The 16671-nt window shown below is 38.9% G+C and overlaps 1 protein-coding gene across 1 annotated transcript; it reads right to left on the bottom strand.

Moving 5' to 3' along the window:
* Nucleotides 1-14371: 14371 nt before the first annotated feature.
* Nucleotides 14372-16412, bottom strand: SAMD5 (sterile alpha motif domain containing 5). Its single transcript, XM_054971901.1, has 2 exons — nucleotides 15948-16412; nucleotides 14372-14437 (listed from the first exon to the last, which is right to left on the bottom strand). The coding sequence occupies exons 1-2, from the start codon at nucleotides 16410-16412 to the stop codon at nucleotides 14372-14374; spliced, it is 531 nt and encodes a 176-aa protein (XP_054827876.1).
* Nucleotides 16413-16671: the final 259 nt, after the last annotated feature.

Raw genomic sequence — 16671 nt, 5'->3', positions numbered from 1 at the left:
GGACATAATTAGCAGGCTCTTACTTCTAGTTTAATTCTATACACATTTCTTCTCTTATTTAGCATTTTCATTTTCTTTATCTCTACCATAATATATATATATAAAAGCAAATGCTGAAACACAAAACTCTCAACTCAGCTAAATCCCACCCCCACCCTGAGATGTAAAATTTCAAGAAACTTTGAAGGCATAGGAAAAAACAGTTTTTTCTATTTTCCCCCTGGGGGAAAATAGAACTTGGAGGGATAATGAAATATATGCAATACTTACTTCCCTATCAAACCCAAGCTTGTTATGGTTTAATAACATAAAATACATCATTTATAACTTGGTTAGCATATAACATTGTAGGCGTTGACATATTTATCAAATTTTTGCTGCACCCTCTGCTACCACAGCGCATGTATCTTAATTTTTGTCATCTGAGATGTAAGAAAAAACAAAAACTGAATGTAGAAAACAAATTCTGTTGTAAACAAAAGGAAGTGTATTACTTGGACAGAAACACTCTCATATAGTCACAATGAGTAGGACTACCAGCATATCTGGAAATTAAATTAAACTTTATAACAGAAAACACTCTCTCTTTAATAATGTATTGTTATTAAACACATTATAGCACATGAATTGTTGCAAAATTATTTATATTTAAACAGAAAAATATCTTGAAATTGTTCCATATGTCTATAGTAGATGTAGGAACTACCATATATCTAACTTCAGACCATGCCTTAGAGGCATATAATCATGAGATTATATCAGAGCAACTATGGAAAGATAGAGGCGATTTTTGTACAAACCTGGAGTCCCAGATTTGCAGAAAAATCTGAAATCTAAAACAAAAAATTCTCCCCAAAATTGAAACAAGACTTGTATCTTTAAGAATGCTCACTGAGTTCTCAGGGGCTATTTTGGTGGTCGCTAGGCAACATTACTCAGGCTTCTAAACCTTGATTTCTGTATAGCAAAAACCTGGGGAGGGGAGTAGTACTTAGAGGCTAAAACAGTCCTAAAAATCTTCCATCCCCTTACTTTTTCATATATCTCCTAATAGATGACTTACCAGGGACAGGCCCAGTGTCAACTGCCAGAGACTCACTACTCTCAGAACTTGGTCCACCTGACAGAGGCCACTACACAATGGGCCTGGCCCAGCATGCTGGCAGTGGCCACCATGGAACTGGGCCCAGCCCAGTCTAGAGATACCTACCACTGCAATACAACTAGAGCTGCCCTGGCAGCAGGTAGCACCACACAACTGAGCCCAGTCTGGCACTGATGGCCATTGCACAACTTGGCCTACCCTGGCATTTGTGGTGGCTGCCATGCAACTCAGTCAGTGCCAACACCAGCCATTGTCCACCTGGACCAGACTTTTCCTGCAGAGAGGATGCCAGGGGAAGGCAAAGAGGGAAAGCTAAAGTAAGAAGTAAGTTGGTTGGTGAAAATGAGAGAAGTAAACAGGAAAAGGGAGGATTGCCAGGAAAGGGAAAAAAGAAATTGTGGGGGAGGGGAGAAAATGAGATACTTCCAACAAGTCCTTGCCGGTTCTCTGCTTGTCATTATCTAATGCTACAGAACAACTAACATAGAAAATTTCATATTACTACCAATTTTTAGTAAAATCCTGACTTTCATTTCACTCAATCCAGAAGGGAAAAATAATCAAAAGGTTTTTCAGTGTTCTATATCATGTCCTAATTAGAAAAACTAAAAAAGTCTGAGAACTTCTCATGCTATACATTTTGAATAAGAACAACCTTGCCTTAAAGAAGCATTTCAGTTATTATAACAGAAAATACTACATAGTTTTCTCTGTACAATGGAGCCGGGGTGTGGTATGGGGGGGGGGATTTGGGTATCTGCAAGGGCACAAATATCTGGGTTTCCCCACACCAATTTAGCATTCGAATCCAGGCTTTTTCTGGAATTTCAAAAATATTTGGGCCCATTATTCCCTATGGGATTTCTATGGGTAAATCTTTCTGTGGGGCTGGAGTGGATGTTTTAAAAGCAAATGACACCATTATTGTAATTGGGCGAATACTGTCTGTTCACTGAAGACCCACAGTTTCAAGTAGATTGAGCAAAGGGATCCAATTGTACGGGCACTGAACAAGGTGCCCCCAGTCTATTGTTTTCCTCAAGGCAAAAAAGTTCATCCAACAGTTGCCGAAAACACAAAAGCAACCACTGACCAAAAGCCTTCCAAAAAGAACCCACAAAGCAAAACAACCAGAGAGTCCCAGTAAAACCAACCTGGCAACAAGCAGTAGAAGGCACACACTCCAAAAAATATCTCTCCCCAAAGCTGCAGACATGCCCCCAAAAATGCTCTTTTGGATCGTTCTGGGAATTTACAGAATAAAAATTAAATTGCAGAACTTTCTGGGATTATCAAAAATCAGAAAAAAACAGTATATCAGGGGATCTTTCTAGGGATCTGGCACAAATACCACTAAATTTGCTAGGGGGCAAGTAACATTCTTCCCTAAAGGGTACTGGTAACAGAAGCCTTACTTTATGGACATCTGAACAAGTTACTCCAGCTATCTGGCCTCCATTGTTTCCTATGGGGGGAATATGTGACACTTGGGGGGTGGGGGGGTCTGGAGTAGGCATTTGTAGAGCAAATAGTACCGAAACTACACGGTACCAAGTTATGCCTCTCTCCTAATGACCCCCCCCACATTTAAGAGGACTAGGCAAAGCACTCCAGTTTTCTGGACCCCTGAACAAGGTGTCTTCAGACATTCTGGTTTCCATTGGGGGGGGGCGTGGTTTGCAATTCAGTATATCCTGTCCAAAAATTTACCCCAAAAGACCTTATCAGCATTTCCCCAGGTATATCTGGGAATCCTGATCAATACTGGAGAGCCAGTTTGGTGTAGTGGTTAAGAGTGGCAGGACCCTAATCTGGAGAACCGGGTTTGATTCCCTACTCCTCCACTGGAAGCCAGCTGGGTGACCTTAGGTCAGTCACAGCTTCTCTGAGCTCTCTCAGCCCTACCCACCTCACAGGGTGATTGTTGTGGGGATAATAATAACATACTTTGTAAACCACTCTAAGTGGGTGTTAAGTTGTCCTGAAGGGTAGTATATAAATTTGCCAACTGCATGCCAGCAAGTTGCCTGGTAGTTGCTGCTGGCCCTAGCCTGATGAGCCATCCCTCCAGGCCAGGAGGGAAGGGAGAAAGGGTGGATTAGTATGCCAAAATAGCCCTAGAAAGGGTCCTCCCTCCCTCCTCTTCCTTGCATTCACTGACATAAATCAAAGTTTGAAGGACTGCAATATTGTCATGATTGCCTAGGAAGCCCCACAATGGCTACTGAGATCTCATGCAGCAATTTCTTAAAGGTACAGGTGCCATTTCTATTATTTGAGGCTTTACCTCTATTTTTATTTGGAGTACAGATTTTTCTGTAAGGCTATGCCTTTTCTCAGTTCGTAGAAAGATCTGTCTTGCCTGTTCATGGTTCCAATCTCTTTAATTTAAGTATCCACAGATGGGTCTATGTTAAGAATTAGGTATTCTGATTGATTATGTCAGACCAATCACTTGTGTATTTTTGTATTGTGTACTGTTGTGTACTGGGCTGAGTTGGCCGAGCAAGGCCTCTAAGGTATTTACTGTATTGATTGTAATGCACTATACTGTGTTGAGCTTAAGGTTCAGTCAAGGCTCCCGATGCCTGCATTCTCATTGGTCCATAATCCCTGCAATATCACTGGTTACTTTCTCAAGGCAGCAGCCAATCGGTCCTCTATAATAAAGACCAATCAGTGGCCTGCCTACTTCATACATTGTATATAGTTTATGCAAATAAGGGTATTGTAAAGTATGTGTTCTCATTGGCTATCAGTTATTCTTGGGGTGGAGCTTCTGTATATATATTAAGGGCTTCTGTTCTGTCTGTGTTCCTGGTAAATAAAGAGCTGTTGAACTATTTGATGTGAACCCACAGTTTAACATGTACTCTGACTGACAGCAGCTCTCCAAGGTCTCAGGCAAAGAAAGGAGCACCTTGAGACTTACTCTCTAAGATCCTTTTAGTTGAAGATGCCAAGAATTGAACTTGGGACCTTCATCATGCAGAGCAGGTATTCTATCTCTGAGTAACTGCCCTTCCAGTAATTGTCATACTTAAAAAAAAATAGGACACAGCTGTCTCTTCCAGGCGCCTCTTACGTGCAATGTGAAGTTGAATTATTGTCTTCAGCAGCATATGCCAAATTTATTTCCCAAATGCATATAATACATGACTTCTAAATCTACTTATTACTAAATAATAAACTTGAAATGAAACTCTAATTTCATCGACAGACATGCTTTCAGTGTAGCTTACATACAGGTGAAATTATGCTAATACAAGCAATTGCAGCCTCTCATATATCGGCAGCATCTTCATCTTTAATTCCTAGATGTGTCTGGAAGCATTTAGAAGCTTTGTTTAAAACACAGACCACTTTTCCTAGAAAGGAATCAGAGCAGCCTACGTCTCTGGCTAGTATAATTTTTTTTCAAGATACTGTTTTGCCTTTTGATCACTTGTTATGAAGAAAAAGCTATCCCCTGTGGATTTTATTATACCATTTGCTACAAACGGGAGCAGCAGTTTGACCCTGGAAACTGGATCAATGTATCTGTCTCATATTTTAAGGTTTTTATTGAGCTTCAAATTTTGTCTATGTAGATGAAGATACATTCATATATAAATATATTCATAGAATTAATACTCTGTTTCCAAAATTTATGTGGCTTTCAACACCACCCATGATTTCCTTTAAAAGGATGCAACTTTCAATTAATGAAGGAATATTTGGTCTTTCAGCCCTTAGTACTTATCATCAGGTATATTTGTTAGTATGTAGAAATTATTGGGATTCCTCCCCTCAACTACAATATCCATTTTGGGCACTTTTGGAAGCCTCTTTTTTGTAACCATTTTTTAAAGTGGAATTCATATGTATTGTCGAAGGCTTTCACGGCCGGAGAACGATGGTTGTTGTGGGTTTTCCGGGCTGTATTGCCGTGGTCTTGGCATTGTAGTTCCTGACGTTTCGCCAGCAGCTGTGGCTGGCATCTTCAGAGGTGTAGCACCAAAAGACAGAGATCTCTCAGTCTTCAGAGGTGTAGCACCAAAAGACTGAGAGATCTCTGTCTTTTGGTGCTACACCTCTGAAGATGCCAGCCACAGCTGCTGGCGAAACGTCAGGAACTACAATGCCAAGACCACGGCAATACAGCCCGGAAAACCCACAACAACCATGGAATTCATATCTACTTATGTTAAAATGGATGTTGTTCCTCCAACAATTTCTGCAGCTAGAGGAGTCTGGTGTATAATATCATGACAATATCACTTCAACCAGTTCTCACATGTTAAACTAACACTATGGTCAAATCCAGATTTTAAAAATGGGAAGAAATCTTTCTTGTAGAAGCTTGGACAGAGCCACTGACAAATAAGTATGATGAGTTTTTGTCATTTTTTCAACTAAGGTCTAGATATGGTTTGCCAACTTCTGCTGAATGGCAATATTTACAATTGCAACATTTGTTGGTGTCCAAATATCGTCTGGCAGCTTCGAGTGTCTCAAAATCTCCCCCACTTTTGGAGATTCTTATTGAATCAATACAGAAAGTAAAATCTATGATATTTGTATATAAATATTCGAGGTTGATTAATAAATATGATACACAGAGTTTTAGAGATGAAGGGAATAATGACCCAGAGTGTCCAATTTTGCTAAAGCAATGGGATAAGACTTTAAGTCTATACCTGTAACTACTAAGAATCTTAAGTTATGTCTTATTCAGCAAAATTGTATTGGACACCATAACGTCTTTTTAATAAAGGCCTAACTGTTGGCAGTATAATTCACAAAATGCATCTCTAGACAAGTTTAGTCATTCAGCCCTTTTGAGAGGAAGTTATTAGTCATATTAATTTTGTGTTAAGAAACTCACTTATTTTTGAGGATGTTAATGTAGTGTACTGTTAAACTACTTGCCTGTCTCTTGTAATGTAACAGACAGTCAACAGAAATGGACCCTCTGTGCCCTTATAGTTGCTAAAAGACTTATACTTCAACACTGGGAAACAAAAGCCCAATTCCTGTAAATCACTAGATTGAAGACCTCATAAACTTATTAACATTTGAATGTACTGTATATAGAAGGCAATTCTGTATGGACTTATTTTTAGATATTTGATAGATATCAATGTACAGACTTGCCAATAGCGTTTTGTAGACAGTACTTTTTCTTCTGTTTGCTTTTTTAATTTTTTGTTTTGCACTAATAAAGTAATAGGAAAAAATAAAAAGAGAAAAATAGTATCTGCAGTATTGGTCTTGCAGGCTTGCCCTCTGATTGGCTAACTTTGGGCACTCTGCGGGAACATGCCTTTAAAATACAGCTTTTTTACTTTAGCTTTGTTCCTCTTGGGGTACCTCCATAGTTTTCCTAAGAGTCCATTTTGCCTTCTTGTGTGCCTGCTTTGCTGAAAGCCTTTTCTCTGGAAGACCACCACCTTACCTAACCTTTCTTTGGATTTTTGGTCTTTTGACTTCTTTTGGAACTCATCTTGAAGCCTTGCTATTTCCTTGAAGGTAACATCTGGAAATCAGTTTAGGGTTAAGCTAAGTTAATTAATCTTTGTTATATTGTTTGCTTGCTGCACAATTCTATACTTCTTGATAACTGACTTGCACTGCTTTAATACATTTTATTACTTGTATTTCATGTGGAAGTCATTGTGTTGGTGCACCAATCCCAAATCCAGTTCTTTGGCCACTTTGCCACAAGCTACCTGACTAATTTGTCTTGGAACTGTGGGTGCCTACCTCACGAGGCTGACTTTCAATTGCTTAGTGCCCTGAGGGCTGGAGGCTTGCCTCTTGGTCTCCAGTTGTGGGGAAGTTAGAGAAGCTGGTGATAACCACTACCTGGACTTGGTTACTGTCTTGCTAACCAGGGATCCTTGGGCTGTCCTTTCCTGGAGGTTCTGAGTTGAGGCAGTCCTAGGTTCTCATACAGTAGGTTAAGCTGAGAGTTTGTGACTGGATCAAAGACACCCAGTGAGCTTCCACAGCAGAGTGGTGATTTGAACCTGGGTCTCTCACATCCTATCCTGAAACTCTAACTGACTCCACTGACTTGGGGAGTATTGTTGCTGAGCAGTAGCAAGCAGCCAGGACTGGGTGAGTCATGCAAGTTATGTGGTATCAAGCTATGTGGTGATTGTTTGTGGGCCTGGCCCCAATGAGTCCTCCCTCAAATGCCAAAACAGCCCTGGAAAGGCCCCTACCCCCCTCCATCTTTTCCTGACAGAAACCAAGCCTAGAATACTGAACTGTTACTTGGTTGCCTAGCAACAATCACTGAGAGCATCTGGTTAAAGCTGCAAGAACTCTTTTAATCATCTTGGGGTTGTTTTTAACCCTGAATTGGTGGGGGGATTGTTTTTTTAGATTTCAGATTTTTCTGCAAACCTGGGGCATTTTTCAGGTGTGTAGGAAGATCTGTCTTGTCTGTTCATGGTTCCAATCTTCAGATTTAAGTATCCCCAGATCAGGGCCACTTTGCTATTAGTCTATAAGATAGCTTATTCTTGTACCATTAATTTATTATTACTATTACTATTATTATATTTAACACTAAATCCACATTATTATGGGTGTTTCCCAGTTCAACAATATATAACATAGCACATTAAATTCTACATTGCTGTCTCCATATTAGCCTTTCACTTGTTGTAGGGACCACTACAAGCTAAAGGTTAGCTCTCTGTGCTGTATTGTATACCACAAGAAACTCCTCTATTCACCAGAGTCCCCATTTATATCAGTGGAGGAAGCCAATATTAGTGTAATCTTTTGCAAGCAAACACTGGATTCTCCACTTAAATTAATAGGGAAAAGCAGGATAATTCTTGTGTACTTCAGCTCCATTATCTGCCAATATATTTTTGGATCAGGACACTAAGTAATGATGGTTTAGATATGCACTGAACACAAATACTACATACAAGATTTATAAATGTTAAGCATACTAGGTATTTCCCTGATATTCAAAAAGAGTTCACTTTTTAAAGGCAATTTGGCTAAACCAGGAGTTGCACATTTAGTGCAATTTTCTGTGTTCTGTGCAATGATGTAATTATGGCCACAATGGCAAAAAAAATGATGTGTTTCTATGTTATAATCTTTAAAATCAGTAATAAATAATCCTTGCTATATAAAGTATGTGCATTAAGCATTCCCATGCAAAACAGGACTATATATGGTTAGAAATTTAGTTTCTTTAGTAGAGATGCTGGAAATGTAGCAAATTTGGATTTGGATAAAGATGGAGAGTTAAACATCTTGACTATTATGTACTATATTTAACTATCATAGAACAACTGGATGTTCCAAGCTAAATTAATGGCAAAACACTCAGAAGAAGAAAACAAAATCATTGCCCTCCTTTGGGGGATGGAACAGAGTACCAGAGCCCATTTAGCTACCTTTGGTATTCACATGCTATAAATCAAAAGCAGAGACTAGTATCTTTGGGCTATGTACAAGCCATAGTTTAGTCAAATAGTAACTTGTTTTTATTAATTTACCACTTTATAACTGCAATAATAGAGAAGCAATAGAGAAGCATAAAATCCTTTACATATAATCTCATATGATATTGTAAGATATAAATATTATTGTACACTTTTAGTACAGAGTATGCTGCTCTAGAAATCCAGATCACTGAAGAGCATTAATTTGAAACTAAATTTGCTATTTTTCTATTTGTTTGTATGTACTCCAAGGTTTACAACTCAAACTGCAACAGTTTGCAGTGTGCACATTCAAAGCTACCCGAACATAATAATTTGTGAACAATGTTGTAAATCAAGCAAAATCTCCCATATGCTTGTGTTTATTAGATATGTCTTTAATAAATATAGAAATCTCCATTAATTCGTGTTTACCAAAGCCAAACAAATTTAATTTAGATGAGTTTATTTACTCTGTGTGTGTGTGTGTGTGTGTGTGAGAGAGAGAGAGAGAGAGAGAGAGAGAGAGAGAGAGAGTTTGTATTTTAATAATTTTATTTTCTTGTACAGTAGTCTGCACAATTCTCCATGGAAGAAAAATTGAATAAAGTTCCTCAAGTATGGGTCAGGTCAGGTCATTTATTTCAATTAGAAGCCGAAATGAAATTTTACTGAAGTATTAGATATCAGTTAGTCCAAATGTGATATAAATAAAATGCTTAATTCCTCTTGACATGTCCCACAGTTATGCATCCCTGACTTCCTTATATTTACATTTTAACCTCCATTTCCATTCAGTTGTAATAATTTGTCAGCTATTTTGGTAATTCTTTATTAGTTATGTAATTAATAATCAATTAAGCTGGGCAGATTTCTATTACTAATACTTTTCAAATGCAATATAGTCCTCTATAGTCTAGAATAAAACTGAGCTCATCATACTTAAACTGTTGACTCCTTCCCATCTTCTTTAATATGTGTCCCATGTCTTTCACACTGTTGCAGATAAAGAAGTGTTATATCCATTTCACCCAAATATTGCTGAATCTTTATTCCACTCTTTTGTTTTTTGAAATGTCATATTTTGGTCAAAAGTGACCACAGCCATAATTGAAAATCTAGTAATTTTGGGCCCAGTCTGACTCCTGAGACAAGTGCCTCTATCAATCTAATGAATCACTCAACCAAAACAGATTTCTGTCACAGCCTAAATCTGATGTCACATAAAAATCCAACAGAATAGAACAGAGAAAACAGGTTCCATTAAATTTATCTATTTGTCCCTTAGGTCAATAAAGCCATGTTCACTGAATTAAAAGAAGCTGGATCTTAATCCTAGAAAATAAATATCTCTTCTTTTGTCAGCAGCTAGTTTATGCTGGTATGAAGGTATTACACATTTCTTGTTTAAACTTTTGAGAGATTTCCCTGTTATATATAATCATTTATCTTTGTGTTACTTATATCTATATTCTTTATTCTTACTGTTGTTATGTACATATCTCCAGAAGTCTTTGGGGAAAGGGTTATTTTACAGATTTTAATATTTACCTGCAAATGTTACTGATTTCTTATTCCCAGGAATATCCTAACTTGCAGTTAGGGGGAGTGAAGAACAAGGAATGCTGGGACAATTAGCAGACGAAATAGCCCAATGAATCCAAGGGAGACCTGGCAAGAGGTTACACTAGATGAATATAGTCTGAGGAAGCTGCAGTTAGCTTTACCACTTCCTGTCACTGATCTGGCTATACCAAACCTCAGATGTGCCTATGTGGGGAATTTTTGCCAGGTTTTCTTTGGAAGATAACTGCAAACAGACATCAAACCAGGAACTTTAGATATGCTAAACTTTCCTTATTCCCCAATACCAAACATTTTCACTACTATCTTTTCAGCGCTAATAGATGGCTGATATAATCACTAGAGCTACTGGAGGTTCTAAATCTTCCATGATGTTTCCTCTGTCTGTCTGCCCAGTTGGCTGTGTGGTTTGGAAAAATGTTCTACAGTATATAGAATGTATACTTAACTACTGAAATAGTTAAACATTTTCTATTCCTAGGCTCAATCATCAATCAAAAGAGAGACTACAATGAAGAAATCAGAAGACGACTGATACTTGGAAGGACAGCCATGAAGGAACTAGAAAATATCATTAAATGTAAGGAAGCATTACTGGAGAACAAGCTAATACATAACATGGTATTCTCATTACTACATATAGATATAAAAGTTGGACAATGAAGAAAGCTGATAGGAAGAAAAGTGGTTCATTTAAAATGGTGAGACGGAGGAGTTTTGCGAATACCATGGACAGCCAAAAAACCCCAAACATCAAATCAAATCAAGCCAGAATTCTCCCTAGAAGCTAAAATTACTAAACTCAGGCTATTAGTCTTTGGTCACATCATGAGAGGACAAGACTCACTGGAAAAGACAATAATGCTAGGAAAAACTGAAGGCAGCAGGAAAAGAGGAAGACCCAGCATGAGATGGACCATTTCCACATGACTTACCTGCCTGCGGAACATCGTGTGAAAGACCCGGAAGACAGCGTCTTCTTGCGTGAAATCACGCCAGGAAGACACTGTTATCCTGGAGTTTTGCATGAAATTGTGTCTTCCTGGCACAATTTCACGCAAGAAGACGCTGTCTTCCGGGTCTTTCACGCAATGTTCCGCAGGCAGGTAAGTCGTGTGGAAACAGCCATGGACTGACTCAATAAAGGAAGCCACAGCTTTCAGTTTGTAAGACCTGAGCAAGGCTGATAATGTAAGACATTTTGGAGGTCCTTAATTCATATCATCATAAGTTGGAAATGACTTGACAACACATAACACACACAAATTCTAATACTGCTCCTCCTCTTATTTTGCTGCTAACAGGATTTCTGCTAGCAAGAAGATTTGATTTACACTCACCTTCCTTCTTGGTGGGATTCAAGCCTATACTACTGGCTTCCTAATTCAGTGCTTCTTAACCTCACTGAGCTTCAGGGGAAATGAAAAGGATACATTCTGCGACTAGCAGGGTTTAAGTCCAGTGGCACCTTCTGTGAATGTTATATTTTGGTACTTGTCCTAGTCTCCCTTTCCTTGCATCTACTTCCAGTATCCCTCCCCCAGAGGGCCCTGAATCATTGGTAGAGAGAGGGCAATTCCATGAGGATTTCCTCTTCCAACCTTTTTACCATGTACCTCCTATTATCAAAAGAGTAACTGTTTGCAGGAAATTCAAACCCCCATCTAGAGGGATTCCAGGATCTGGGTGGCCACAGGTGACATAACAGATATAACACATTCCTCCACATAGAGAAAGGTGTTATATTGCTTTTGTTTCTCCCATTGTTCTGTTTTGTAGGTTGATGCAATGGGGCATAGAGATATCACAAAGGCAGATGGAGTCATCATGAATTGGTTGGTTGTTTCCATGTATGACTAACATGAGGGAATCACTGACAAGCCAATGTGTGACTGGTGACTCCTGGCAATGTTGTTATAGATTCTAGTGCTGTCCTATACTAGTCTAAATTTCTTAGGGCTGGGATTTTTACTTTCTCAGCACAGGATAGTCACTGGTAGGGCAAGTCCTGCTGGTGTCAGCAGCTTACCAGAATGGTGGGATTTAGTACTAGGTTCTAAGCAATCAAGCCACGTATCCCTAACCTGAAGGCCATTTGCTGTGTTACTTGTAGAAGACCTCAACACCATGTTATAAGGTCCATTGTAATGAAACCCACATATATATTTTGGATAGACAACTGATATGTTACAACTCACGTTATGTCAAAAATCTATGCATTTTAGCTCTATGTATTAATCCGACAGCAGAATCATTCCTATCCCATTCCCTAAAGGAACATGCCCAAACTCTGCCTCTGCCTTGCGTCAACATATCAGAAATAATGATCAGATAAAGTTCATGTGATTAGAATATCTCTTCCTGTATACATCAGGTGAACACAGGCAAAAATTACTAGCATTATGTGGACCAGCAACTTCAGCTAGTGATGTCTACAAGACTTTTATAAAGTATACACAGATCAGTTCTAGATTATTTATTTATTATTTATATCCCGCTGTTCTCCCTAACGGGAACCATAAAGGCTATTCCATTATTTCCCCCTTCTCCACTCTGTCCTCACAGCAACAACCTTGTGAGGTAGGTTGAGTTATTGTGGTGGGCTCAAGGTCACTTGACAGGCTTCCATAGTGGAGTGGGAATTGGATCCCAGTTGTCCAAGGTCCCAGTCTAACACTCTTATCACAAAGCTATGCCATCCTTCAATCCAGAGAAAGGCTGGACCCTTCCTCTGTTTATCTTACAGTGGATTTAATAGTTATTTCCATCAGGCAACTGATTGTAACCCACCTTCTCCTTATACCTGGTCCCACTAATGAGCACCCTGTTTTACCTTGTCCCTGTACAGCTTCAAATCTTCTGTCTTTCAGTTCATGCTGTTCATGATTCAGGCATCAGCAAGGAAAATTCCTTTCCAATTCCAATTGCCTCACTAAGCTTTTTAAAAACAACAACAAAAAAGACAACTATCTATTATAACTGAGCAATCAGAGGCTCATTAAAATGTGACCCATATAATAAGGATTGCTGAGACAAAGTGAAGTGCTTTGAACACATGGAATGTGCCCTATTATGTACTATCTTCTGAAAAAAAATCAGAAGTAATTGAAGAAATATCAGGGTAACTTGATTTATGTTTTTGCTTATGTTCAGAGATATGTTACTGTGCTAAACATAAGTCATGTTACCCTGATATTTCTTCAATTACTTCTGATTTCCCCCCAGAAATTGATAATACATAATAGGGCTCATTAGACACCTTGCATAAATTGAAAATGACTTACCTAATGTTGTTAAGTTAAAAGTTTTCCTTATGAAAATATAAGGAATGTTAAAGAAGCAACAGCAGAAATGTTTCTCTGATTTTCTGAATGTTGTCCAAATATATCACAGTGATTTATCATTATCATTGCAGGAAATTAGTGGAAGAGACATTCACTTGAAAAATACAAACCTGACCTGCAAAAAGTCTTTCTAGTTATAACAAAGTGCAAAATGTCATCAAGGAAGTTTAGATCTCCAGTAGGTTTCTGAGACCATAATAACAAAACTGGTTGCAGGAGAAGGGTTGGGTTTCTTTTTGTAAACTGCTGAAGAGTTGTTTAAAACATTAAGCCATGTATGGTAAATATAACTATTTTTTGAAAAGAAGAAAAATTGCTGTTAGAGTAGATAACAGTTAATTTGTTTCAGAACATGATGTATTTGAAGAGGATGGAAGACTTCACACAATCTTTGCCAATTCATATTAGACTCTCAGTCCACTGAATATGGTTTACTGCCACTGCCAGTAGCTACTCCCTGACAAAACCAATCTATGTAATACATTACATGGTATGAAAGAAAAAGCTTTGCTCTCTCCTGGACCACTGCATCTTTTTATGTCATGATATCCCATTCTTAGAAACAGTTTCCATAGACATAAAACTGTTCTGCCTAAATTTCAGATATAGTTGCATAAATTCCTGCCTTTCAGAACTTTTTTAGGGAGACAGCTGAGTTATATATGGTTTATATCTGCATTAGTTTTGATATGTATTTGACAACCAGCATGGTCCTCCTTATTTGACACCTTTTTATTTAATCTGCAACCTTTACAACATACAGTGACCAGGATTATAAGCAGCACTCCCCAATGTGCTCTACTAGCATTGATAGGTTGACAGTATATTATTTCCTACACATTTTTACTTCCAAATGCATTCATCATCTATTTGCATTTAGAACTGTTTTTGCTGCATGCTGGTCAGTCATCATCTACTGTGCTGTCCATGACGACTGTGAAATATTTTCCTGTGAGCACAAAGCCCATCTATGAAAAGCTTAGACTATTATTGAATTATATTACAGTTACCAGGTTACGGATACCAATTCCACCTGTCATCCTCATAAGCCAATTCTGCAGTGAAAATGAATTAGTCTGAAATTTATTCACAATGCTGCTGATAATCAGAAAACCCCATTAAGTTGCTGTCTATCCCTCTTGCAAAAGCACAAAGCCTAAGAATTCAAGACAATTACTGAACTTGGTGGGAAAGTTGCTGGCATTTCTTGTAAAAAATCATTAAAGCAGAAACTGTCTATCACTAATCCCAAAGCTTCTTATAAGGTGTCTAATACTGACCTCTTTCATCATAAGAGAACACACAGAGACCATAATATTTGGTCTGGAGTCCTACACACACTCAACTGAATTTAGTAGGACTTCGAAGTTTAGGTTGTAAGTTATCATTCATTTACAAAACAACTAAAAATTCACAGCAAAATTTTTGTCTTGTTTCCACAGCTTCCTCTATTTTACATTATATTTTGAGAAGTGACTTTCCAAAATCTCTTTGAAAGCCATAATAGATTTTTTTCTGTACTGTCATCGCTCTTGATTTTGTGCAGTAAGTTTGCACCTTTAAAAATCTTTGTATTTTAGCATCTCTAGTAGATCATGCAGTTAAAGAGGATATTTCTCAAGGACTTTAACAAAAGGGCTTAATTTCTCCACAAACACATTCCTGTCTTCCAAGAATCAAACGACAAAATATTAAATGAAAATTAAACTAAATGAAAATAGTAAGCAATATCAGCATTACCATTAAGCTGTCACCTTGTTTCACAAATGTTCCAACACTAGGCACCCATCTTATATGGATAAGACATACTGAGTAACTCTCAGAAGAGAAAAGGATCTACACTGAAAACTATCCTGACAAGTTTTGAAGTCAAGTCTCCAAACTTTAACTCAGAGTGGAAGTTCCATCCTTACTTTTCTAAGCAATTCTCACCACCATCATCAAAATCAAAAAGAGTCCAGTAGCACCTTTAAGACTAACCAATTTTATTATAGCATAAGCTTTCGAGAATCAAGTTCTCTTCGTCAGATGCCTGATCATCACCATCATCAAGACACACAAAAAACAGAGTTTTCAGCCCAACAGGAAGACTAAGTTCCACTTGTAAATCCCAAACAAGGCCAGTTTGAGGGCCAAATAAAGCAAGCCATTAAGTGGCTTACCAAATCCATAGGAGTAGCACAAACCCTCTCTTTACCCTCACGCCCCTGCTGCCCAACTCTGCGGAAGCGAGATGCTTTTGCAGGCAGCTGTGCACCTGACCAGGTGACAAGGTAGGAAAGTGCTTGGGGCAGCAAAATGCCTCCAGCTGCAGAAAAACTTGAAGCAAGCAAACTCCAGCCAGTGACTGTGTAGAAGAGTTCTAGTTCATCTCTGCAAACACTTTTAGCAGTTCAGTATGTATCCTAACTCAACTGAAGTCTTGGAGCAAGGAAGACAAGAAGACAGTTTATTTTAAAAGGCACAGCACCAACTCACCTTGTTGGAGTAAGGCAGCTTACTAAGGTTGATCCCATCACGGATGAGTTTATCCCTAATCATAATTTTCAGTCTGAGTTTGGGGTAAGTAAATAGTTCCTTGTTGCAAGAGGCTACTTTCCCAGGAAACCCATGAAGATACTGAGCAGGTGGTTCCTTCCAAGTCTTGGCCTCATACTGCTCCACTAGGTGGCTAGTGTAGATCTCAGGAGAAGGGGAGCCCTGTTGCTGAGGTTCCAAGGTGAAATAAAGTCCAGCTGTGGTCTCATCCTCCTCCTTCAGCCTTTGGACGGCTTCATGGATCCGGCGCCGGTGCTGTGGCATGGAGACCCCGATGGCATCCAGGTCCGGGTCTCCAATCTGCTTGCATACCTCCAGGTCGTCATAGCCATTATCCACAAAGGACTCGGCATACTGAGAGAGCTTCAAGGTCTTCAGCCACTCATAGACTATGTTAGAGCACATGATGGAAGAAGGGGCGAGGGTGAAGAGGAAGAATTAGGAAGAACTGCAACTTTTAACACCCCCGGCAGCTCCTTTGGTACAAAAGGAGCCCGCGGGAGAAAAATCCAAGCACAATACACACTAATGGGGGGAACGCGTGGTGAGCAGAAAGCCGAAAACTAAATCCCAAAGCAACCGCAAACGCGACACATCGCTGGCGGAGCAAACGGAATCTTCTAGCTCAGTCCCTCTTCTCTTCTCCCATCCGACGCGGACGCCT

This window comes from Eublepharis macularius, chromosome 1, assembly GCF_028583425.1.
Source record: "Eublepharis macularius isolate TG4126 chromosome 1, MPM_Emac_v1.0, whole genome shotgun sequence".
Classification (NCBI taxonomy): Eukaryota; Metazoa; Chordata; class Lepidosauria; order Squamata; family Eublepharidae; genus Eublepharis; species Eublepharis macularius.
Note: the sequence above shows the minus strand (reverse complement) of the source record. Positions and strands in the feature narration are given on the sequence as shown.